Source organism: Benincasa hispida, chromosome 10 (genome assembly GCF_027475165.1).
Source record: "Benincasa hispida cultivar pf3 chromosome 10, pf3_genome.v1.1, whole genome shotgun sequence".
NCBI classification, from domain to species: domain Eukaryota; kingdom Viridiplantae; phylum Streptophyta; class Magnoliopsida; order Cucurbitales; family Cucurbitaceae; genus Benincasa; species Benincasa hispida.
The window spans coordinates 18,212,553-18,226,457 of NC_143487.1; the positions used below are offsets into that span (position 1 = coordinate 18,212,553).

A 13,905-nucleotide genomic window follows, 5' to 3' on the forward strand; every position below is an offset into this window, starting at 1 on the left:
TTTGAGATGCAATTGAAAGTTTAAGGTTAACATTGATACAGTTTGCAAAGCTTAAGATTAAATGGATTAAAAATACTTTTGTCTTTGAACTTCCATGAAAGCAACAATTTAGTCCGTAACGATTTAGTCTCTATACTTTAAATTCATAGCAATTTAATCTCTAAACTTTAATAAGTATTAATTAGTTATTATACTTTACCGTGTGTAATGATTTAGATCATGTTGGGAAAAATATTAATATGATTCATTGAATTTTCTTACGCATGTAGCTTAATAAACCCACTTACATCAGATTTATTTTTAATTTAACTAACACTAGGGGCCCTTTGGCTAGTAAATACTTTCAAATTTGCACATTTACTTAATAACTCAATCTTCCCCATTTTTTAGTACTCTCAGTTTTTAAATATTTTTCACATTTATAGGAACTCAATCTTGCCCTCTATCTCTACTTCTTACATTTACCAAATAGCTTCATCTTATTTTCTTAATCTACTTTTCATGATTATCGAGAAACTCAAATCTTACCATTCTACGTTTCAAACACAAACTTACTAACTCCACACATTAACCTCATACAAATTAACTCCACTTAGTGGACCCTTTAGTTTTGTAAAATGTTTTCACGATAGAGACTAAATCATTACAAATTATAAATTATGGAGACTAAATTGAAATTTAATAAAAATTATATGAACTAAATTATTACAGATTTGAAAGTACGTTGATTAAATTGCTATAAACTAAAGTTCAAAGATTAAGGTGTATCTGAAATACATTTTCAAGTGTTTAATTTAAAAAACAAGTTATTTTAGAAAAAATGAAGTGTTTCTCAAAATAGCTCATCAAGTGTATTTTAATAAGTTCTTATAAAAGTGTTTAAATAAAAATATTTTTTTAAGGGAAAAAAAAAGGAAGAAAATTTATTTCCAAAGAAAGAAAAGGTGAATGAAGGGAGGGGGATGGTTTAAGTTAATTAAATACAAAATTGATGTTTAATTAAACACAAACCCTTGAATTAAAGACGGGAGATAATTGAATAATAGAATTAGAGTAGCTTTTGATTCTTCCATTGTTCAAAACGTTCCTGTTTTTCGTTGTGTCCATTGCCTTCCCTACGTTTTTTCTTCTTTCTCTCCATTTTTCTTTCTAATCCCTTTCTTCCTTCATTCCTTCCTTCTCCCCTCTCTCTAATTCTAGAAGGAGAGGAGAGAGAAAGAAAGGGTTTGCTTTGTCTTTGCCGTCTTACAAAGAGATTCATTCATTAATTTGATTGTTTTTGAGCATTTCAGAGACGATTAAACAAGTAATTTTGTCGATTTTCCCTCTTTTTGGTTGAAAGTCAAACAATGAGAAGGGCAAAGACTCAGCCTTCTAATTTTTAATCAATCTTTCTTTTCATAATAGCCATCGTTTTTGTGTCCCTTTCTCTGAAGTCTCCGAGACTTGGATCAAGTTTTGACGCGGAACCCATCTTTGTTTTTGTCTTTATATAACTGGGTTTCCTTCTGATTGGGGTTTGAGAGCTTTTACAGACGAAAGGAAATCCAGCTATTATGAGTTCCAACACCGCGTCTAGCTCTGGAGGTCCGGGATCGAACGATTCATCTTCAAATAGAAGGAATTCGAAGCGGCCTAAATGTGAGTTTTCGTTTATTTTTTATTTGATTTTGTGATTTTCTTTTTTGGAAGGCCATGTAACTTGCTTTTTCATGTTTTGATTGATCTTCTTCGCTCGTTTAACCTTTGATTGAACTATTGATGAGTATATCAACCAAACCAATGATAAGGGTATTGGATTTTTCTTTCGTTCTCTGAGGCCTAATTGAATGATTTTAAATGGTTAGGTTTCTTTACTTTACGGGCGTTGATTGGTGCTGATCTATGGATCTTGTACTTAGTTATTGAGGATTATGAACGTTTATATCTGTATGCTTGTAAATTAGATTCTGCCCTGTTCTTTGTACGATTCTTTGGTGAAATTTCTGAAACTGATGAGATGATTAGGCTTGTTGTGCTTTTACAAATTTCCTGTTTCTTCACGTCTGCTCTGAATGTTTTCCATTTATGAAAACTGAAATGAAATTCTTTTCCAGATTCGAGGTTTACCCAGCAGGAGCTTCCAGCGTGTAAACCCATTCTCACACCAAGATGGGTACGCTTTATTGTTGTTCTTATTTTAATATAAATTTCCTTTTATCTTTATTGTTATCGAAACTAAGGATCAAAGTGGAATCTCTTCTTGTGTAGGTGATTTCCGCATTCATGTTAGTTAGCATTATCTTTGTTCCCATTGGAGTTGCTTCCTTGTTTGCTTCCAGAGATGTATGTTCAATCAAGAATACCTTTCTTCCTCCTTTTTTAGTTTTATTTTCATGGCGAGTTTGTTCTTCAGCTGATTTCAGATGCTTTTCCTCTTCATTAGGTCGTTGAAATAATTGATCGTTATGAAACTGAGTGTATACCAGAAAGATTTAGAAACGATAAGGTCGGATTCATACAGGGCCCTGCAGTTAAAACTTGCCACAGAAACATTACTGTAAGATTCTGGCAGCCTAGCTGTTTCCATAATGATTCTTACTTATGCAAAAGGCTTTAAAAGTAGCTTATGGTGTCTGGAAGTTAATGAAAGAAATAATTACTTGTAAGGTATTGGAATCAGTATTTTTTTCAAAGTCACTACAGTAACGTGTGTTTTCCAATCTATTTTTTGTATAGGTGCCAAAACGTATGAAGCAACCAATATACGTCTATTACCAGCTTGACAATTTCTATCAGAATCACCGCAGGTACATTGTCCTATTTTATGTATATCATGTGACTAGTTAGATAGTTCACGTCAGTCTTGATATGTTTTTATCTTCTAATATTCTGCATATAAGTGCTTGGGGCCTCCTCAGCTGTTTTTTTATTTTTTTATTTTTTTTTATTTTTTATCTCATGTTGTAAATGGATTGAATCTTGTACTTGGTGGTGTTTCATTCTCAAATATTTTCATGATGCCATGTGAATCAGATACGTGCAGAGCCGTAGTGATAAGCAATTGAGAGATCCTGGCAGCGAGCATGATATAAGCTCTTGCAAGCCTGAAGACAATGTGAATGGGCGCCCAGTTGTTCCCTGTGGTTTGATAGCATGGAGTTTGTTTAATGATACTTATAACTTCACCCTTAATAATAAGCACGTTGCTGTGAATAAGGTCGGTATCTCATGGAAGAGTGATCGGGAACACAAATTCGGCAAGAATGTATTTCCCAAGAACTTTCAGAATGGTACTTTGAAAGGAGGCAAAACCCTAAATGAAAAAGTACCAGTAAGTCAAAACTAGTTTTTATCTTAAACCTTTGCATTTATGAGCTATGGCGCTTTGTTTTCGACATTAGAACTTGGGGTATGACTGTTGCCAACATGAAAGAAACAAAGTTGATGTGGACCAGTTGCCTGACCATGTATTTTGTATTATGAATTACAGTTAAGTCAACAGGAGGACCTTATCGTGTGGATGCGAACTGCTGCTCTTCCCACATTCAGAAAGTTGTATGGAAAGATAGAGGTCGACCTTGAGAAAAATGATGTAATAGATGTGGTTTTGGAGAACAATTACAACACTTACAGTTTTAACGGCAAGAAAAAGCTTGTCCTTTCTACAACTAGCTGGCTTGGTGGGAAGAATGATTTTCTTGGAATTGCTTATCTTACTGTTGGTGGGTTATGCTTCTTTTTGGCAATGGCTTTCACAGTCGTCTATCTTGTTAAGCCAAGGTAATTTACCAGAAACCCTACTTGACCTAAACTCCATGATTGGTTAATCTTATTCATAATTTCAAAAGTTAGTGTTGTGTCTGATCTGATATTTCATAATGTGTTATAATTTGATCGTTATTATTTCGTTGATCATGCAAGGTAAACAATCTGCATGTGATGTTCCTCTACTTCTCTGTTTCAATTGTGGCTTTATAACTCCATTGCTTATTATTTGCCCGTGTTTTATAAAAGAATTATTGGGGGGAGCATCATCAAAATAACCCGTCCCAATGAAATGGTATTTTACAAAGCAATATTTGATGCATGAGATACATTAGATAATTGAGGATTAGGAGTTTTCAATTGCTGCTTTTTTTAAAGTTCAGTGAATGAACTGAAGCATGAACATGTTTTTTCCAATGCTATAAATTCTAATGTCATTTCCTAACGATTTCAGGCGACTTGGGGACCCGTCATATCTGTCATGGAATAGAAACCCAGGTGGGCACTGAAGCAGGAGCTGCTAGAACACGGTTTGTTGTAATTTTATTTGTAATATTATTTTGATGTGAGCATATTGAAAACAAAGGAAAGAGCAGGATGTTTAACAAATTGTTGTAATGAAACTTTTGTTTTCCTTTTTATATGAAGATGTTGAGCAAGTATCAGATAGATGATAGTGTAACTTCAAATGCAGTATCTCATTATGTTAGATAGCTTCTCGCTTTCGATCAATGGTAGCAACCTTTAAAACTGCAATAAGTTGGGGGCAGGGCGCTGTAAAGTTTAGAGTACACGTAGAAGAATGTTAGAAAGATAAGCACCCTCTGGGTAAGAAGGGTCGACTGGGTGATCACATGCTGCTCCTGCTTGTCGTAGAACCGTAATTTTCTTTTTGGCCATTGATGCTGCACCCTATTTTAAAGAAGGGACAAGTACACACCAGTTTAGTTTCCTTAAACAAAATGAATCGATCCACCTCTCTAATGAGAGGTATGATAATTTTCTTAAATGGCTCATAGTTGCAAACTACATTCTTCATTTTGTTGAAAGTCAAGATGATGGGGAATAGAAACTAATATAAAACCAAATAATGTTTGCAAACTGGCTAATGATCCAACCAAAAATATTTTTATTTCTTGGGTGCGGTGGAATTAGACTTGCCTGGAGTATTTGCAAGAACATCCCACTTTGTGTCATTGCTCCAGAACACGAACAAGTCATGAGAAGACCACCTTTCCTTGTGAGTTGCATTGCTAATGAATTTAAAGTCCTGTACATTCCTGATGCGGTTTGCAGAACCTACTAAATTATAGTTAGTCGGATGATACAACAATCAAATGTTATGGCTAAGCAGGCGATGAATTTAATTCTATGCACTTAAAAATTCAATCTAAAATAGGCCTGCAAGAAGGTATTTTTTAACCCATTTCCTGTTTTCTTTTATTAAGAAATCAAAACTATATTCAAGAATTATGATTCGGCCAGACCCGTAAAGACTAAATGTTAATACTGTAAAATTGAATCGCTCTTCATTAATAAATTCGTAATTTTTTATGAAATAATGCTAAAAAAACAGGTCATATTCATGAAACAAAATCAGCAAAACAAAAGAAAATAATCTCCACAATAAACCAAAATATGTCCATTTGATTTCTGTTCCCAAACGAGTACCGAGTCCGATTGAACCTCACATTAGTTCATTAGCAGTTCACTCGCCCTTCTATGAAAGATGAGCTGAGATACCAATCCCACCCAAGCCTCTACGTATGAAATAACGAGAACTAAGAAATTATATCATCTTAAAACCCACCACTTTCTAACATTTTTTTAAAAGCACCCACAGCAAATAGTTGATAGGATTTCACGTGATTCTAACTTGTAAGAGTGAATAGAATTGAAAAATTAAAAACTTTTGTTCACTCTTTACCTATTTTCACATGGTTCTAACTTGTGAGATGATAGAGTTCAAGAATTGAAAAACATTTATCAACAGGACAAATGATCAAATGCAGGATACCTTTTTCCGTGGCGCTAGTTTGGGAGGATCCAAAATGACAATATCCCAAGATTCATTTCTAGATAGAGCATCCTTCATGAATGCAGTGGCATCCGCTTTCAGAAATGATATTCTTTCCGGATCCATGCTATTAAGAATCACATTTTCTTTTGCTAGCTCCAGAGCAGGCAATGATGAATCAATTCCTGATAATTATTGAACTTATGAGAGAAGTTAACAGTAGTACTTTAGGCTTAAGAGTTGAGAATCCTGATAGTGCAAATTATGAATAGATTTTAAAAACATATTTTTTAGGAAAGAGAAAAACTGTTTATAAGTGTATTTATAAACACATTTTCAACGGTTGTTTTAGTTAAGATCTGAATTCTAAATCTGTTACTAATCACATACTTGAAAATGATGAAAATAAAAGAGGAAGGAGAAAAGAAACACACAAATAATTTACGTGGAAAATCATAGGCCATGGAGAAAAAACCACGATCTAGACTAGGTTTTTATTATTCAAGTAATACAGAAATACAAGAAGACTACTCAAATAAATAGACAGACAAGAAGCCCTAGGCCCATAAGAGAATTACAAATAAGCCCCTAGGGCAAACCAACCCTTTTTCGACACTCCCCCTTAAGTTGGGGCATAAATATCAATCAGACCCAACTTGCTGATACAGTAATCAGAACTCTGTCTTAACAACCCCTTTGTAAGGACATCTGCAATCTGCTGATTAGAAGAGATGTAGGGAATACATATGCTCCCATTGTCCAGTCTTTTTTAATGAAATGTCTGTCAATCTCGACGTGTTTGGTCCTATCGTGCTGGATCGGATTGTTGGCAATACTTATTGCTGCTTTATTGTCACAGAACAATTTCATTGGAAGCTCACTGTCTTGTCGAAGATCTGTCAACACTTTCTTCAACTAGATTTCTTCACATATCTCCAAACTCATGACCCTGTACTCGACTTCTGCACTACTTCTGGCAACCACTCCCTGTTTTTTACTTCTCCAAGTGACCAGATTGCCCCAGACAAAAGTGCAGTACCCAGACATAGACTTTCTATCAACAGTAGACCCAACCCAGTCTGAATCAATATATGCTTCTATACCACATTTACTAGACTTCCTAAACAGAAGGCCTTTTCCAAGAGTACCCTTTAGATACCGTAGAATGCGTTCGACGGATGTCATATGTTCTTCATAGGGAGCTTGCATGTGCTGACTGACAACACTCTGGCATAAGATATATCAGGTCTCGTGTGAGATAAATATATCAACTTCCCGACAAATCGCTGATATCTCTCTTTACTAACAGGGGCTCCATTGTTAACATTATTACTCAGTTTGGCATTATACTCTGCAGAGGTGTCTACAGGTTTACACCTAGTCATTCTTGTTTCTTTAAGGAAATCCAAAGTATACTTTCGTTGTGAGACAGAGATACCCTCCTTCGACCAAGCCACCTCCATCCCAAGGAAGTATCGCAATTTTCCCAGATCTTTAATTTCAAATTCTTTAGCCATCTTTGTTTTAAGTCTCATAATTTCATCAGTATCATCACCGGTCAGAACAATGTCATCTACATACACAATAAGTAGTGAGATCTTTCCTGAACCAGACTTCTTTGTAAATAACGGGTGGTCTGAGTGCCCCTGATCATACCCCTATGCTTTAACAAACGTGATGAATCTGTCAAACCAGGCTCTTGGAGACTGTTTCAGCCCATACATTGACTTCTTCAATCTACAAACCCGATGCTTAAACTGGTTTTCGAAGCCGGGTGGAGGGCTCATATAGACTTCTTCAAGTTCTCCATTAAGAAATGCATTCTTCACATCCAATTGTTATAAAGACCAATCTTTATTAACAGCAACAGATAACAGCACCCGGATCATTTTGAGTTTGGCCACAGGAGAGAATGTCTCAGAGTAATCAATACCAAAGGTTTGAGTAAAGCCTTTGGCTACCGGTCTCGCCTTATATCTGTCACTTGAGTTATCGGATTTGTACTTGATAGTAAAAACCCATTTACATCCAACGGTCTTGTGCCACTCAGGAAGAGCAACCTGTTCCCATGTCTCATTTTTTTCTAGAGCTCTCATTTCTTCCATAACTGCAGCCTTCCACTCAGGAGTTTCCATGGCAACATGTATATTACTTGGAACCATTACCGTATCTAGACTGGTAGTGAGAGCCTTGAACTCGGGAGATAAGTTACTATATGTAATGTAACTATGCATAGGGAACTTTGTACATGACCTAGTCCCTTTTCTCAAGGCAATTGGAAGATCGAGAGACGCATCACGGTTTTCCTCTTTTCCAAGTTTCTTACTGCAGCTAGCCGTCTGATCTATGGATCTTTCTTTAGAAGGACTTCCCACACAATCACCTTCCCTTCCACTGTTCTCGTTTGCTGGAGTTATTTCCTCAGTGTTGTCTTTTCCATTAGTTTCTCCATCCTCCTCAATTCCCTCTATTTTCTCATCATTTTCACCTATCTCTATATCTCTGTCCACTCTGCAATTATTAATCTCAACACAATCATCAGTATCACAAACAGGGATGTTCATACCTGGGACTGAGACCAAGTCAGACTCATGAACTGGTGATAATAGATGCAAAGTGTGTTTCAGCCACAGAACGCAATTTCAGAGATACAAATTCATTAAACATGGCAAGCCGCATCGAATGATTCATAATAGAATTTTTCACAAACACAAAAATTTGTATCTCTGAAATTGCTTTGTGGCTGAAACACGCTTTGCATCTATTATCATCATGCTTTAAGAGGTTTAAACTTATTAAAGGTGGTTTACAAGCCATGGTCATCAATGATAAATGGGCAAATTATAGGGAAAATGATGTGGTAAAGGCAAGGCGTGTGAAGGATTTGGTGCTTAACGATTTATGGTGGGACAAAATTGATTATATTCTTGCCCTCACTACACCTATCTATGACATGATTAGAGCTTGTGATACAGATGCACCTTGTCTACATTTGGTGATTGATATGTGGGGTGAAATGATTGTAAAGGTGAAGGCAATTATTTATAACATGAAGAATTGAAACCAACTGAACCTAGTGACTTTTCCTCTTTTTATGACGTGGTTTATAATATTCTCATTGATCGCTAGAATAAAAACAATACTCCACTTCATTGTTTAGCACACTCCTTGAATCCGAGGTACTTAATTACACCATCTTGTTTATCTTTTCATTATATATATATATTTTATCCATCTTATATTCTAACCTTAATCTATTTTAGGTACTATAGTGAAGAATGGCTTTTAGAGTCCCCTAATCGAGTGGCCCCACACCAAGATATCGAACTATCTCGAGAGAGAATGAAGTGTTTTAAGAAATATTTTAGTGACCCTGGGGATCGTGCAAAAGTGAACATAGAGTTTGCAAACTTTTCTACCAAATCTAGAGAGATTTCAGTGACCCTGATTCCATATCTCAAAGATGTATAATTGGTCCTATAAGTTGGTGGGCCACTCATGGTGTCTATGCCCCAATGCTTCAACCAATTGTATTGAAAATACTCAAGCAACCTTCTTCCTCATCCTGTTGTGAGAGAAATTGGACCACATACTCTTTTATTAACTCTCTCAAAAGGAACAAATTGACACCTCAACGTGCAGAAGATTTGGTATATATTCACAGCAATTTACGCCTTTTGTCAAGGGGTACTCCAGAATATTCAAGAGGAGAGACGAAAGCATGGGACATTGCTGGAGATAGTTTTGATTCTTTTGAAGATGTTGGTATGTTGGAAGTAGCCAATTTATCTTTAGATGAACCAGAGTTAGAAGCTGATGTTTTGGGAGATCATAGTGGTGGTGAAAGTGATAATGATGTTGATGATGATGATATTATGGTGATTTAAGATTTGAGTGTTTCAAGTTTTTCTATTTTCTAGTCTTTATGTTACTAATTTGGTTTGTACTAAGAACTTTGTGGTAGGACAAAGTGATAATATTTCAAGTTTCTCTAGTTTGTCTTTGTACTAAGAACTTTTATGTTATTAATTTGATATCTTATGTTTTGGACTACATTTTAGTATCTTTCTTTATGGTTAAATTTATATATATGAAAAAAAAAAAAAAATGACGTATTCTTAGACGTATCCATATCTTAGTTTTTTAGAAATTGACGAATCGCCGTATCTGTATCGCGTATCCATATCGGTGTCTATGCTTCATAGCCGTCGACAGATCTGGTGTGTGCGGAAGGTTGGGCTGCGATCGAATCTAATCGCCGAAAGTCGTCCGCACCTGGGAGGTCGACGGATCTGCTGCTTAAGTAGGGTTGGGCGTCGTTCAAATCTGGACGCCGAACTCCTTCTGCACCCGGGAGATCGACAGCTCCAATAGGGTTCCTTCCACACGCGATTGGAGCATCGTCGACGTATCGGGGCTGGGTGCGTTCCTCCACAGCCGGCTGTGACTCAGTCTGTCCGCGATTCTCCTTGGCTGGGCACGACCCGATCTATCCGTCGACGGGTTGGATTGTCTGTCCGGCGGTACTCACTTGTTGAAGAAGACGAGGTAAGGCAGTCTCTAGGTACTGTTGGACAGCTTCCTTAATCGTGTCAGCTATCTCAAAATTGATCGTCGAAGGAGACTCATCAATGGTGGCTAGGGTTTCGTCGCCTTGCTCTGATACCATGATGAAAATAAAAGAGGAAGGAGAAAAGAAACACACGAATAATTTATGTGGAAAACCTTAGGCCAGGGAGAAATAACAACGATCTAGACTAGTTTTTTATTATTCAAGTAATATAGAAATACAAGAAGACTGCTCAAATAAATAGACAGACAGGAAGCCCTAGACCCATAAGAGAATTACAAATAAGCCCCTAGGGCAAACCAACCCTTTTTCGACAGAAAACATAAAATACAACTCTATTTTCTTTGAATCCATTGTTTTCAAATTTCTATTTTTGGATTGCAAACCAAACACAAAGAGGCTTTTAGGAGGTGTTTGGGGTAAGGAGTGGAATAGTAAGAAGTTATGAAATATAGGGAGTTGTAAACTCCTATGACCCACCGTGTAAGGAGTTCATAAAATGTAAAATTGATGTTTTTAGTAGTGGGACCCACCAACTCCTTGGGCCAAACAAGGAGTTGAGTTCAAGAACTCCTATTTCCATACTCCTACTTTCCAACTCTGTGAGTCAAACACACTCTTAATGCCCTTGCCACGACATATTAAACATTTGATACTTTAATCAAAGACGAATGTACCCACGTTTGGAAAGGTTCCAGTTATATACACAGAAGAAAAATTGTTTACCAGTGACATTAATAGCTCCACCACGTATTGCATTTAGAGAAAACCCACCACTGTAGCAGCAGAGATCAAGAACTTTCTGACCCTCCGAAATTGTTGAGATAAAATGACGATTTTCACGCTGATCAGCATAAAAACCTGTTTTTTGGCCTTCAAGTGAAATGGCATAAAAAATGTCATTCTCCGTCACCTATCAGAATAAGGCATTTTCAATATCTCAAGTGATTTGCTGGAGACTTTATTGTATGTATTTGCAGGCAAAGCTGAACAGTATTATATAACTTCTGAAGTATCTTATACATTAACATGTATTAGGATACCTCCTAACAAGGACACACTCAAGACACACAGAGAACTCAAAAACACTTTAATATAAAATATATAGAAATATACTGAAATATTATAGGAATAGTAACAGTAACACTCTCAACACATTCTAGAAGGCTGAGAAATCCTCTCCCAAGAGCCTATGTTCATCCCAAATTCTTCACACCTTTTTCTCTCAACCCACGCCCTCTATTTATGACTAAAAATCCTAACAGACTTACTATCTAATTACTAATATGCCCCTCTAATAACCATACTAATATTCTCATGATAATTTTATTATTTCCCTAACTAGGGGCCTTACAACATGATACCCTCATTGCTTCTCTTGTTACAAAGAATTCCCACCAAGTAGAACACATTCCAGTGGGAAGATACGCAGAGGGGCTAAGGATTACTAATATAGCAAAATTCTTGCCTCCTAGATTTCAAATCTTGATAGCCATTAATGATTATAAATGCATGTAAAATCAGTTTACTCATCAAAAGGAGTCATTTTTAACATTTAGTTACCATAAACATGACATAAATCCACATTCATGGAATTGGTGGTGAAGAATGAACAATTTTGTTTAACACTAACATAATGCATCAAATCATGATTCACTATTCATGACTCATGAGAGTCGTTACCCTCATGGAATCGAGCTGCTTAATTTTGTTTAAATAGAGCAATGTCTAATGCAACTACATAAATAAAGAATGAATTCATTTATATTTGCCACGTAAAAGGATATTTAAGAACATTTCTTGAAACAATACAAAAGTTGCAGTAATTTGCTACCTTTGTTCTTTCAGGACAAGTAGACGGATTGGTGTCCTTTAATTCAGACGCGTCTATCCCTTCTTCTTTCAGAATGTCCATCGATGGTCTCCATTTCACATGATTGATTTCATCAATTTCACGGACACAATCCTCTATTTCAGCTTTGTACTTCTCCACCCAAGCAGCAGATGATGCTACCACTGCTAAATCTCCAAAGACATCGATAATTAGTCCTGACAGTCTGCAAAAAATAAATAAATAAAATAGTAACACATTTTGGATAAAGCTACTATAGTGTCTAGTACACAAACAACTAAGATTCAGAACCAAACATGAGAGAGATCAAGATGATAGTTTGGGCCTAGGGGAGCTTTTGCAAATGGTAGAAAGAAAGTCTTTACGGTCTAAGAGCCTCACACACCCCTCCCACTAAATTCATACACACACAGAAATAAACAGTTAGATGGGTTGGTTTGGAATGACTTTCCAAGCGTGCTTAAAGAAGGAAGTTCAATGGATGGTAGCTCTAAAGATTAGTCAAGTTTTACAGATATAGAATGCATAATGTATAAGACATGAGCATAATACTTGAGGTCGCTACCTGTCTCCTTCACTATTAACAAGACGATAAGCATTCGTACTGGCCGAGGGAAGTCCCAAGTTCTTTCGTAATTCTCTAGCAGTATTTATCCTCGTTTCGATCATCTTCTCCATATTCAATGTGCACGAAGAGTCTCTGCATTGCATAAATTGGAATCTTAGCACCGTATAAAGAAGGTGATCTTCACCACAGAATTCAAGCATTGGTCAGTTCAATACCTAGCTGCCTCTTCTTCCAGCTGCATCAATCTAACAGAAAACATAGAAACTGAATTATACAAACCCCATCCTATAGGTTTTTCAGTCCCATCGGCTACCAGAACAACATCTCCAGTTTTTGGTGGTGGCCTTCCAATTATTCTATCAACAGCTCCACTGTACACCATTGGACTCCCATCTTTAAAAAGCTGTGCCTTCCCCTTTTTCAGCACAACCTTCGCCAAACCTACTAACCCCAAATGCAACACAATTTCAACCTAATTTTTCTATCGAACAGAACAAAACCTATCGCTCGACACAATCGACATTACCATATTTCAATTCTCATAGCTACTTAATTCCGGTAACCCATCAATATCATCAGTTCAAAAGCGCAATTAAGATGAAAAACTGCAGAATACATCGAATAACATGGATTTTGATGCACCCAGAAGCTAAAACGCTCGCTAACAGGTAGGTAACAAACATAAACGATTTGGGACAATTGACATTCGTTTTTCATCTCGCAGGTAAGAAATATAAATCGTACACCGACCTTTGGGGCAAGTAGAAGCAATTTCTTGGATTGTGGAGGCGGCCGGTGAGGAAGAGATGGCAAGAGACTTTAGCAGGCGGGATTGAAGGTGCTGCATGCTTCCGCGTTTGTTGATGAGGCGAAATGACTCCCTCTATTTTAACTCTTGAGCGGGAATTCAGATGACATTCAGTTCCAAACCCAATCTTTGTGCTTTGATAAGGTTAAATTGGAAGGTGATGTAATAATTTAGTTTTTTTTTTTTCGACCTTCTAACCTCAATATCGATAGATGGTTGAATTTTGTTTTTTCTTCTTTCTTTTTTTTTATTACCTTCCTCGCCTGTTTACGGTTGGACTTATAGACAAGTTTATAGTCTCTTTGGGTTAGTTGGTTGTCCAACCGTTATGTGGTAGCTGTCT

The 13,905-nt window shown here is 36.6% G+C and overlaps 2 protein-coding genes and 1 pseudogene across 4 annotated transcripts; 2 read left to right on the forward strand and 1 right to left on the reverse strand.

Annotated features, from left to right (window-relative positions):
* Positions 1-997: 997 nt before the first annotated feature.
* On the forward strand, positions 998-4,416 carry LOC120088328 (ALA-interacting subunit 3-like). Its single transcript, XM_039045546.2, has 8 exons — positions 998-1,641; positions 2,097-2,155; positions 2,251-2,325; positions 2,426-2,539; positions 2,719-2,789; positions 3,016-3,313; positions 3,473-3,762; positions 4,202-4,416. Exons 1-8 carry the CDS (start codon positions 1,557-1,559, stop codon positions 4,254-4,256), a joined length of 1,047 nt encoding a protein of 348 aa, XP_038901474.1. The 5' UTR covers positions 998-1,556; the 3' UTR covers positions 4,257-4,416.
* On the reverse strand, positions 4,363-13,819 carry LOC120088326 (S-adenosyl-L-methionine-dependent methyltransferases superfamily protein). 3 transcript variants are annotated; one of them, XR_016524160.1, is made up of 8 exons: positions 13,505-13,717; positions 12,970-13,198; positions 12,752-12,886; positions 12,169-12,391; positions 11,061-11,247; positions 5,765-5,949; positions 4,909-5,049; positions 4,363-4,659 (listed from the first exon to the last, which is right to left on the reverse strand). XR_016524160.1 is itself a non-coding variant. In XM_039045544.2 (8 exons), the coding sequence occupies exons 1-8, from the start codon at positions 13,599-13,601 to the stop codon at positions 4,531-4,533; spliced, it is 1,320 nt and encodes a 439-aa protein (XP_038901472.2). In that variant the 5' UTR covers positions 13,602-13,819; the 3' UTR covers positions 4,363-4,530. The 3 variants fall into 3 exon arrangements, 2 of the variants coding, with proteins under 2 accessions (XP_038901472.2, XP_038901471.2); XM_039045544.2 differs by having other exon boundaries at positions 4,909-5,046; positions 12,970-13,195; positions 13,505-13,819; XM_039045543.2 differs by having other exon boundaries at positions 4,909-5,046; positions 13,505-13,715.
* On the forward strand, positions 8,580-9,651 carry LOC150033155 (uncharacterized; annotated as a pseudogene).
* Positions 13,820-13,905: the final 86 nt, after the last annotated feature.

What these genes read in the sequence shown, in the direction of transcription:
- LOC120088326 (XM_039045543.2), bottom strand. Translation starts at nt 13,601, where the DNA reads ATGCAGCACCTTCAATCCCGCCTGCTAAAGTCTCTTGCCATCTCTTCC. An exon ending in CTTGTCCTGAAAGAACAAAG is followed by an intron (nt 11,248 to 12,168) that starts GTAGCAAATTAC and finishes TTATTCTGATAG; the next exon opens with GTGACGGAGAATGACATTTT. An exon ending in TGTTCTTGCAAATACTCCAG is followed by an intron (nt 4,660 to 4,908) that starts GCAAGTCTAATT and finishes TCTTTAAAATAG; the next exon opens with GGTGCAGCATCAATGGCCAA.
- LOC120088328 (XM_039045546.2), top strand. Translation starts at nt 1,557, where the DNA reads ATGAGTTCCAACACCGCGTCTAGCTCTGGAGGTCCGGGATCGAACGAT. An exon ending in GAATTCGAAGCGGCCTAAAT is followed by an intron (nt 1,642 to 2,096) that starts GTGAGTTTTCGT and finishes ATTCTTTTCCAG; the next exon opens with ATTCGAGGTTTACCCAGCAG. An exon ending in CCTTGTTTGCTTCCAGAGAT is followed by an intron (nt 2,326 to 2,425) that starts GTATGTTCAATC and finishes CCTCTTCATTAG; the next exon opens with GTCGTTGAAATAATTGATCG.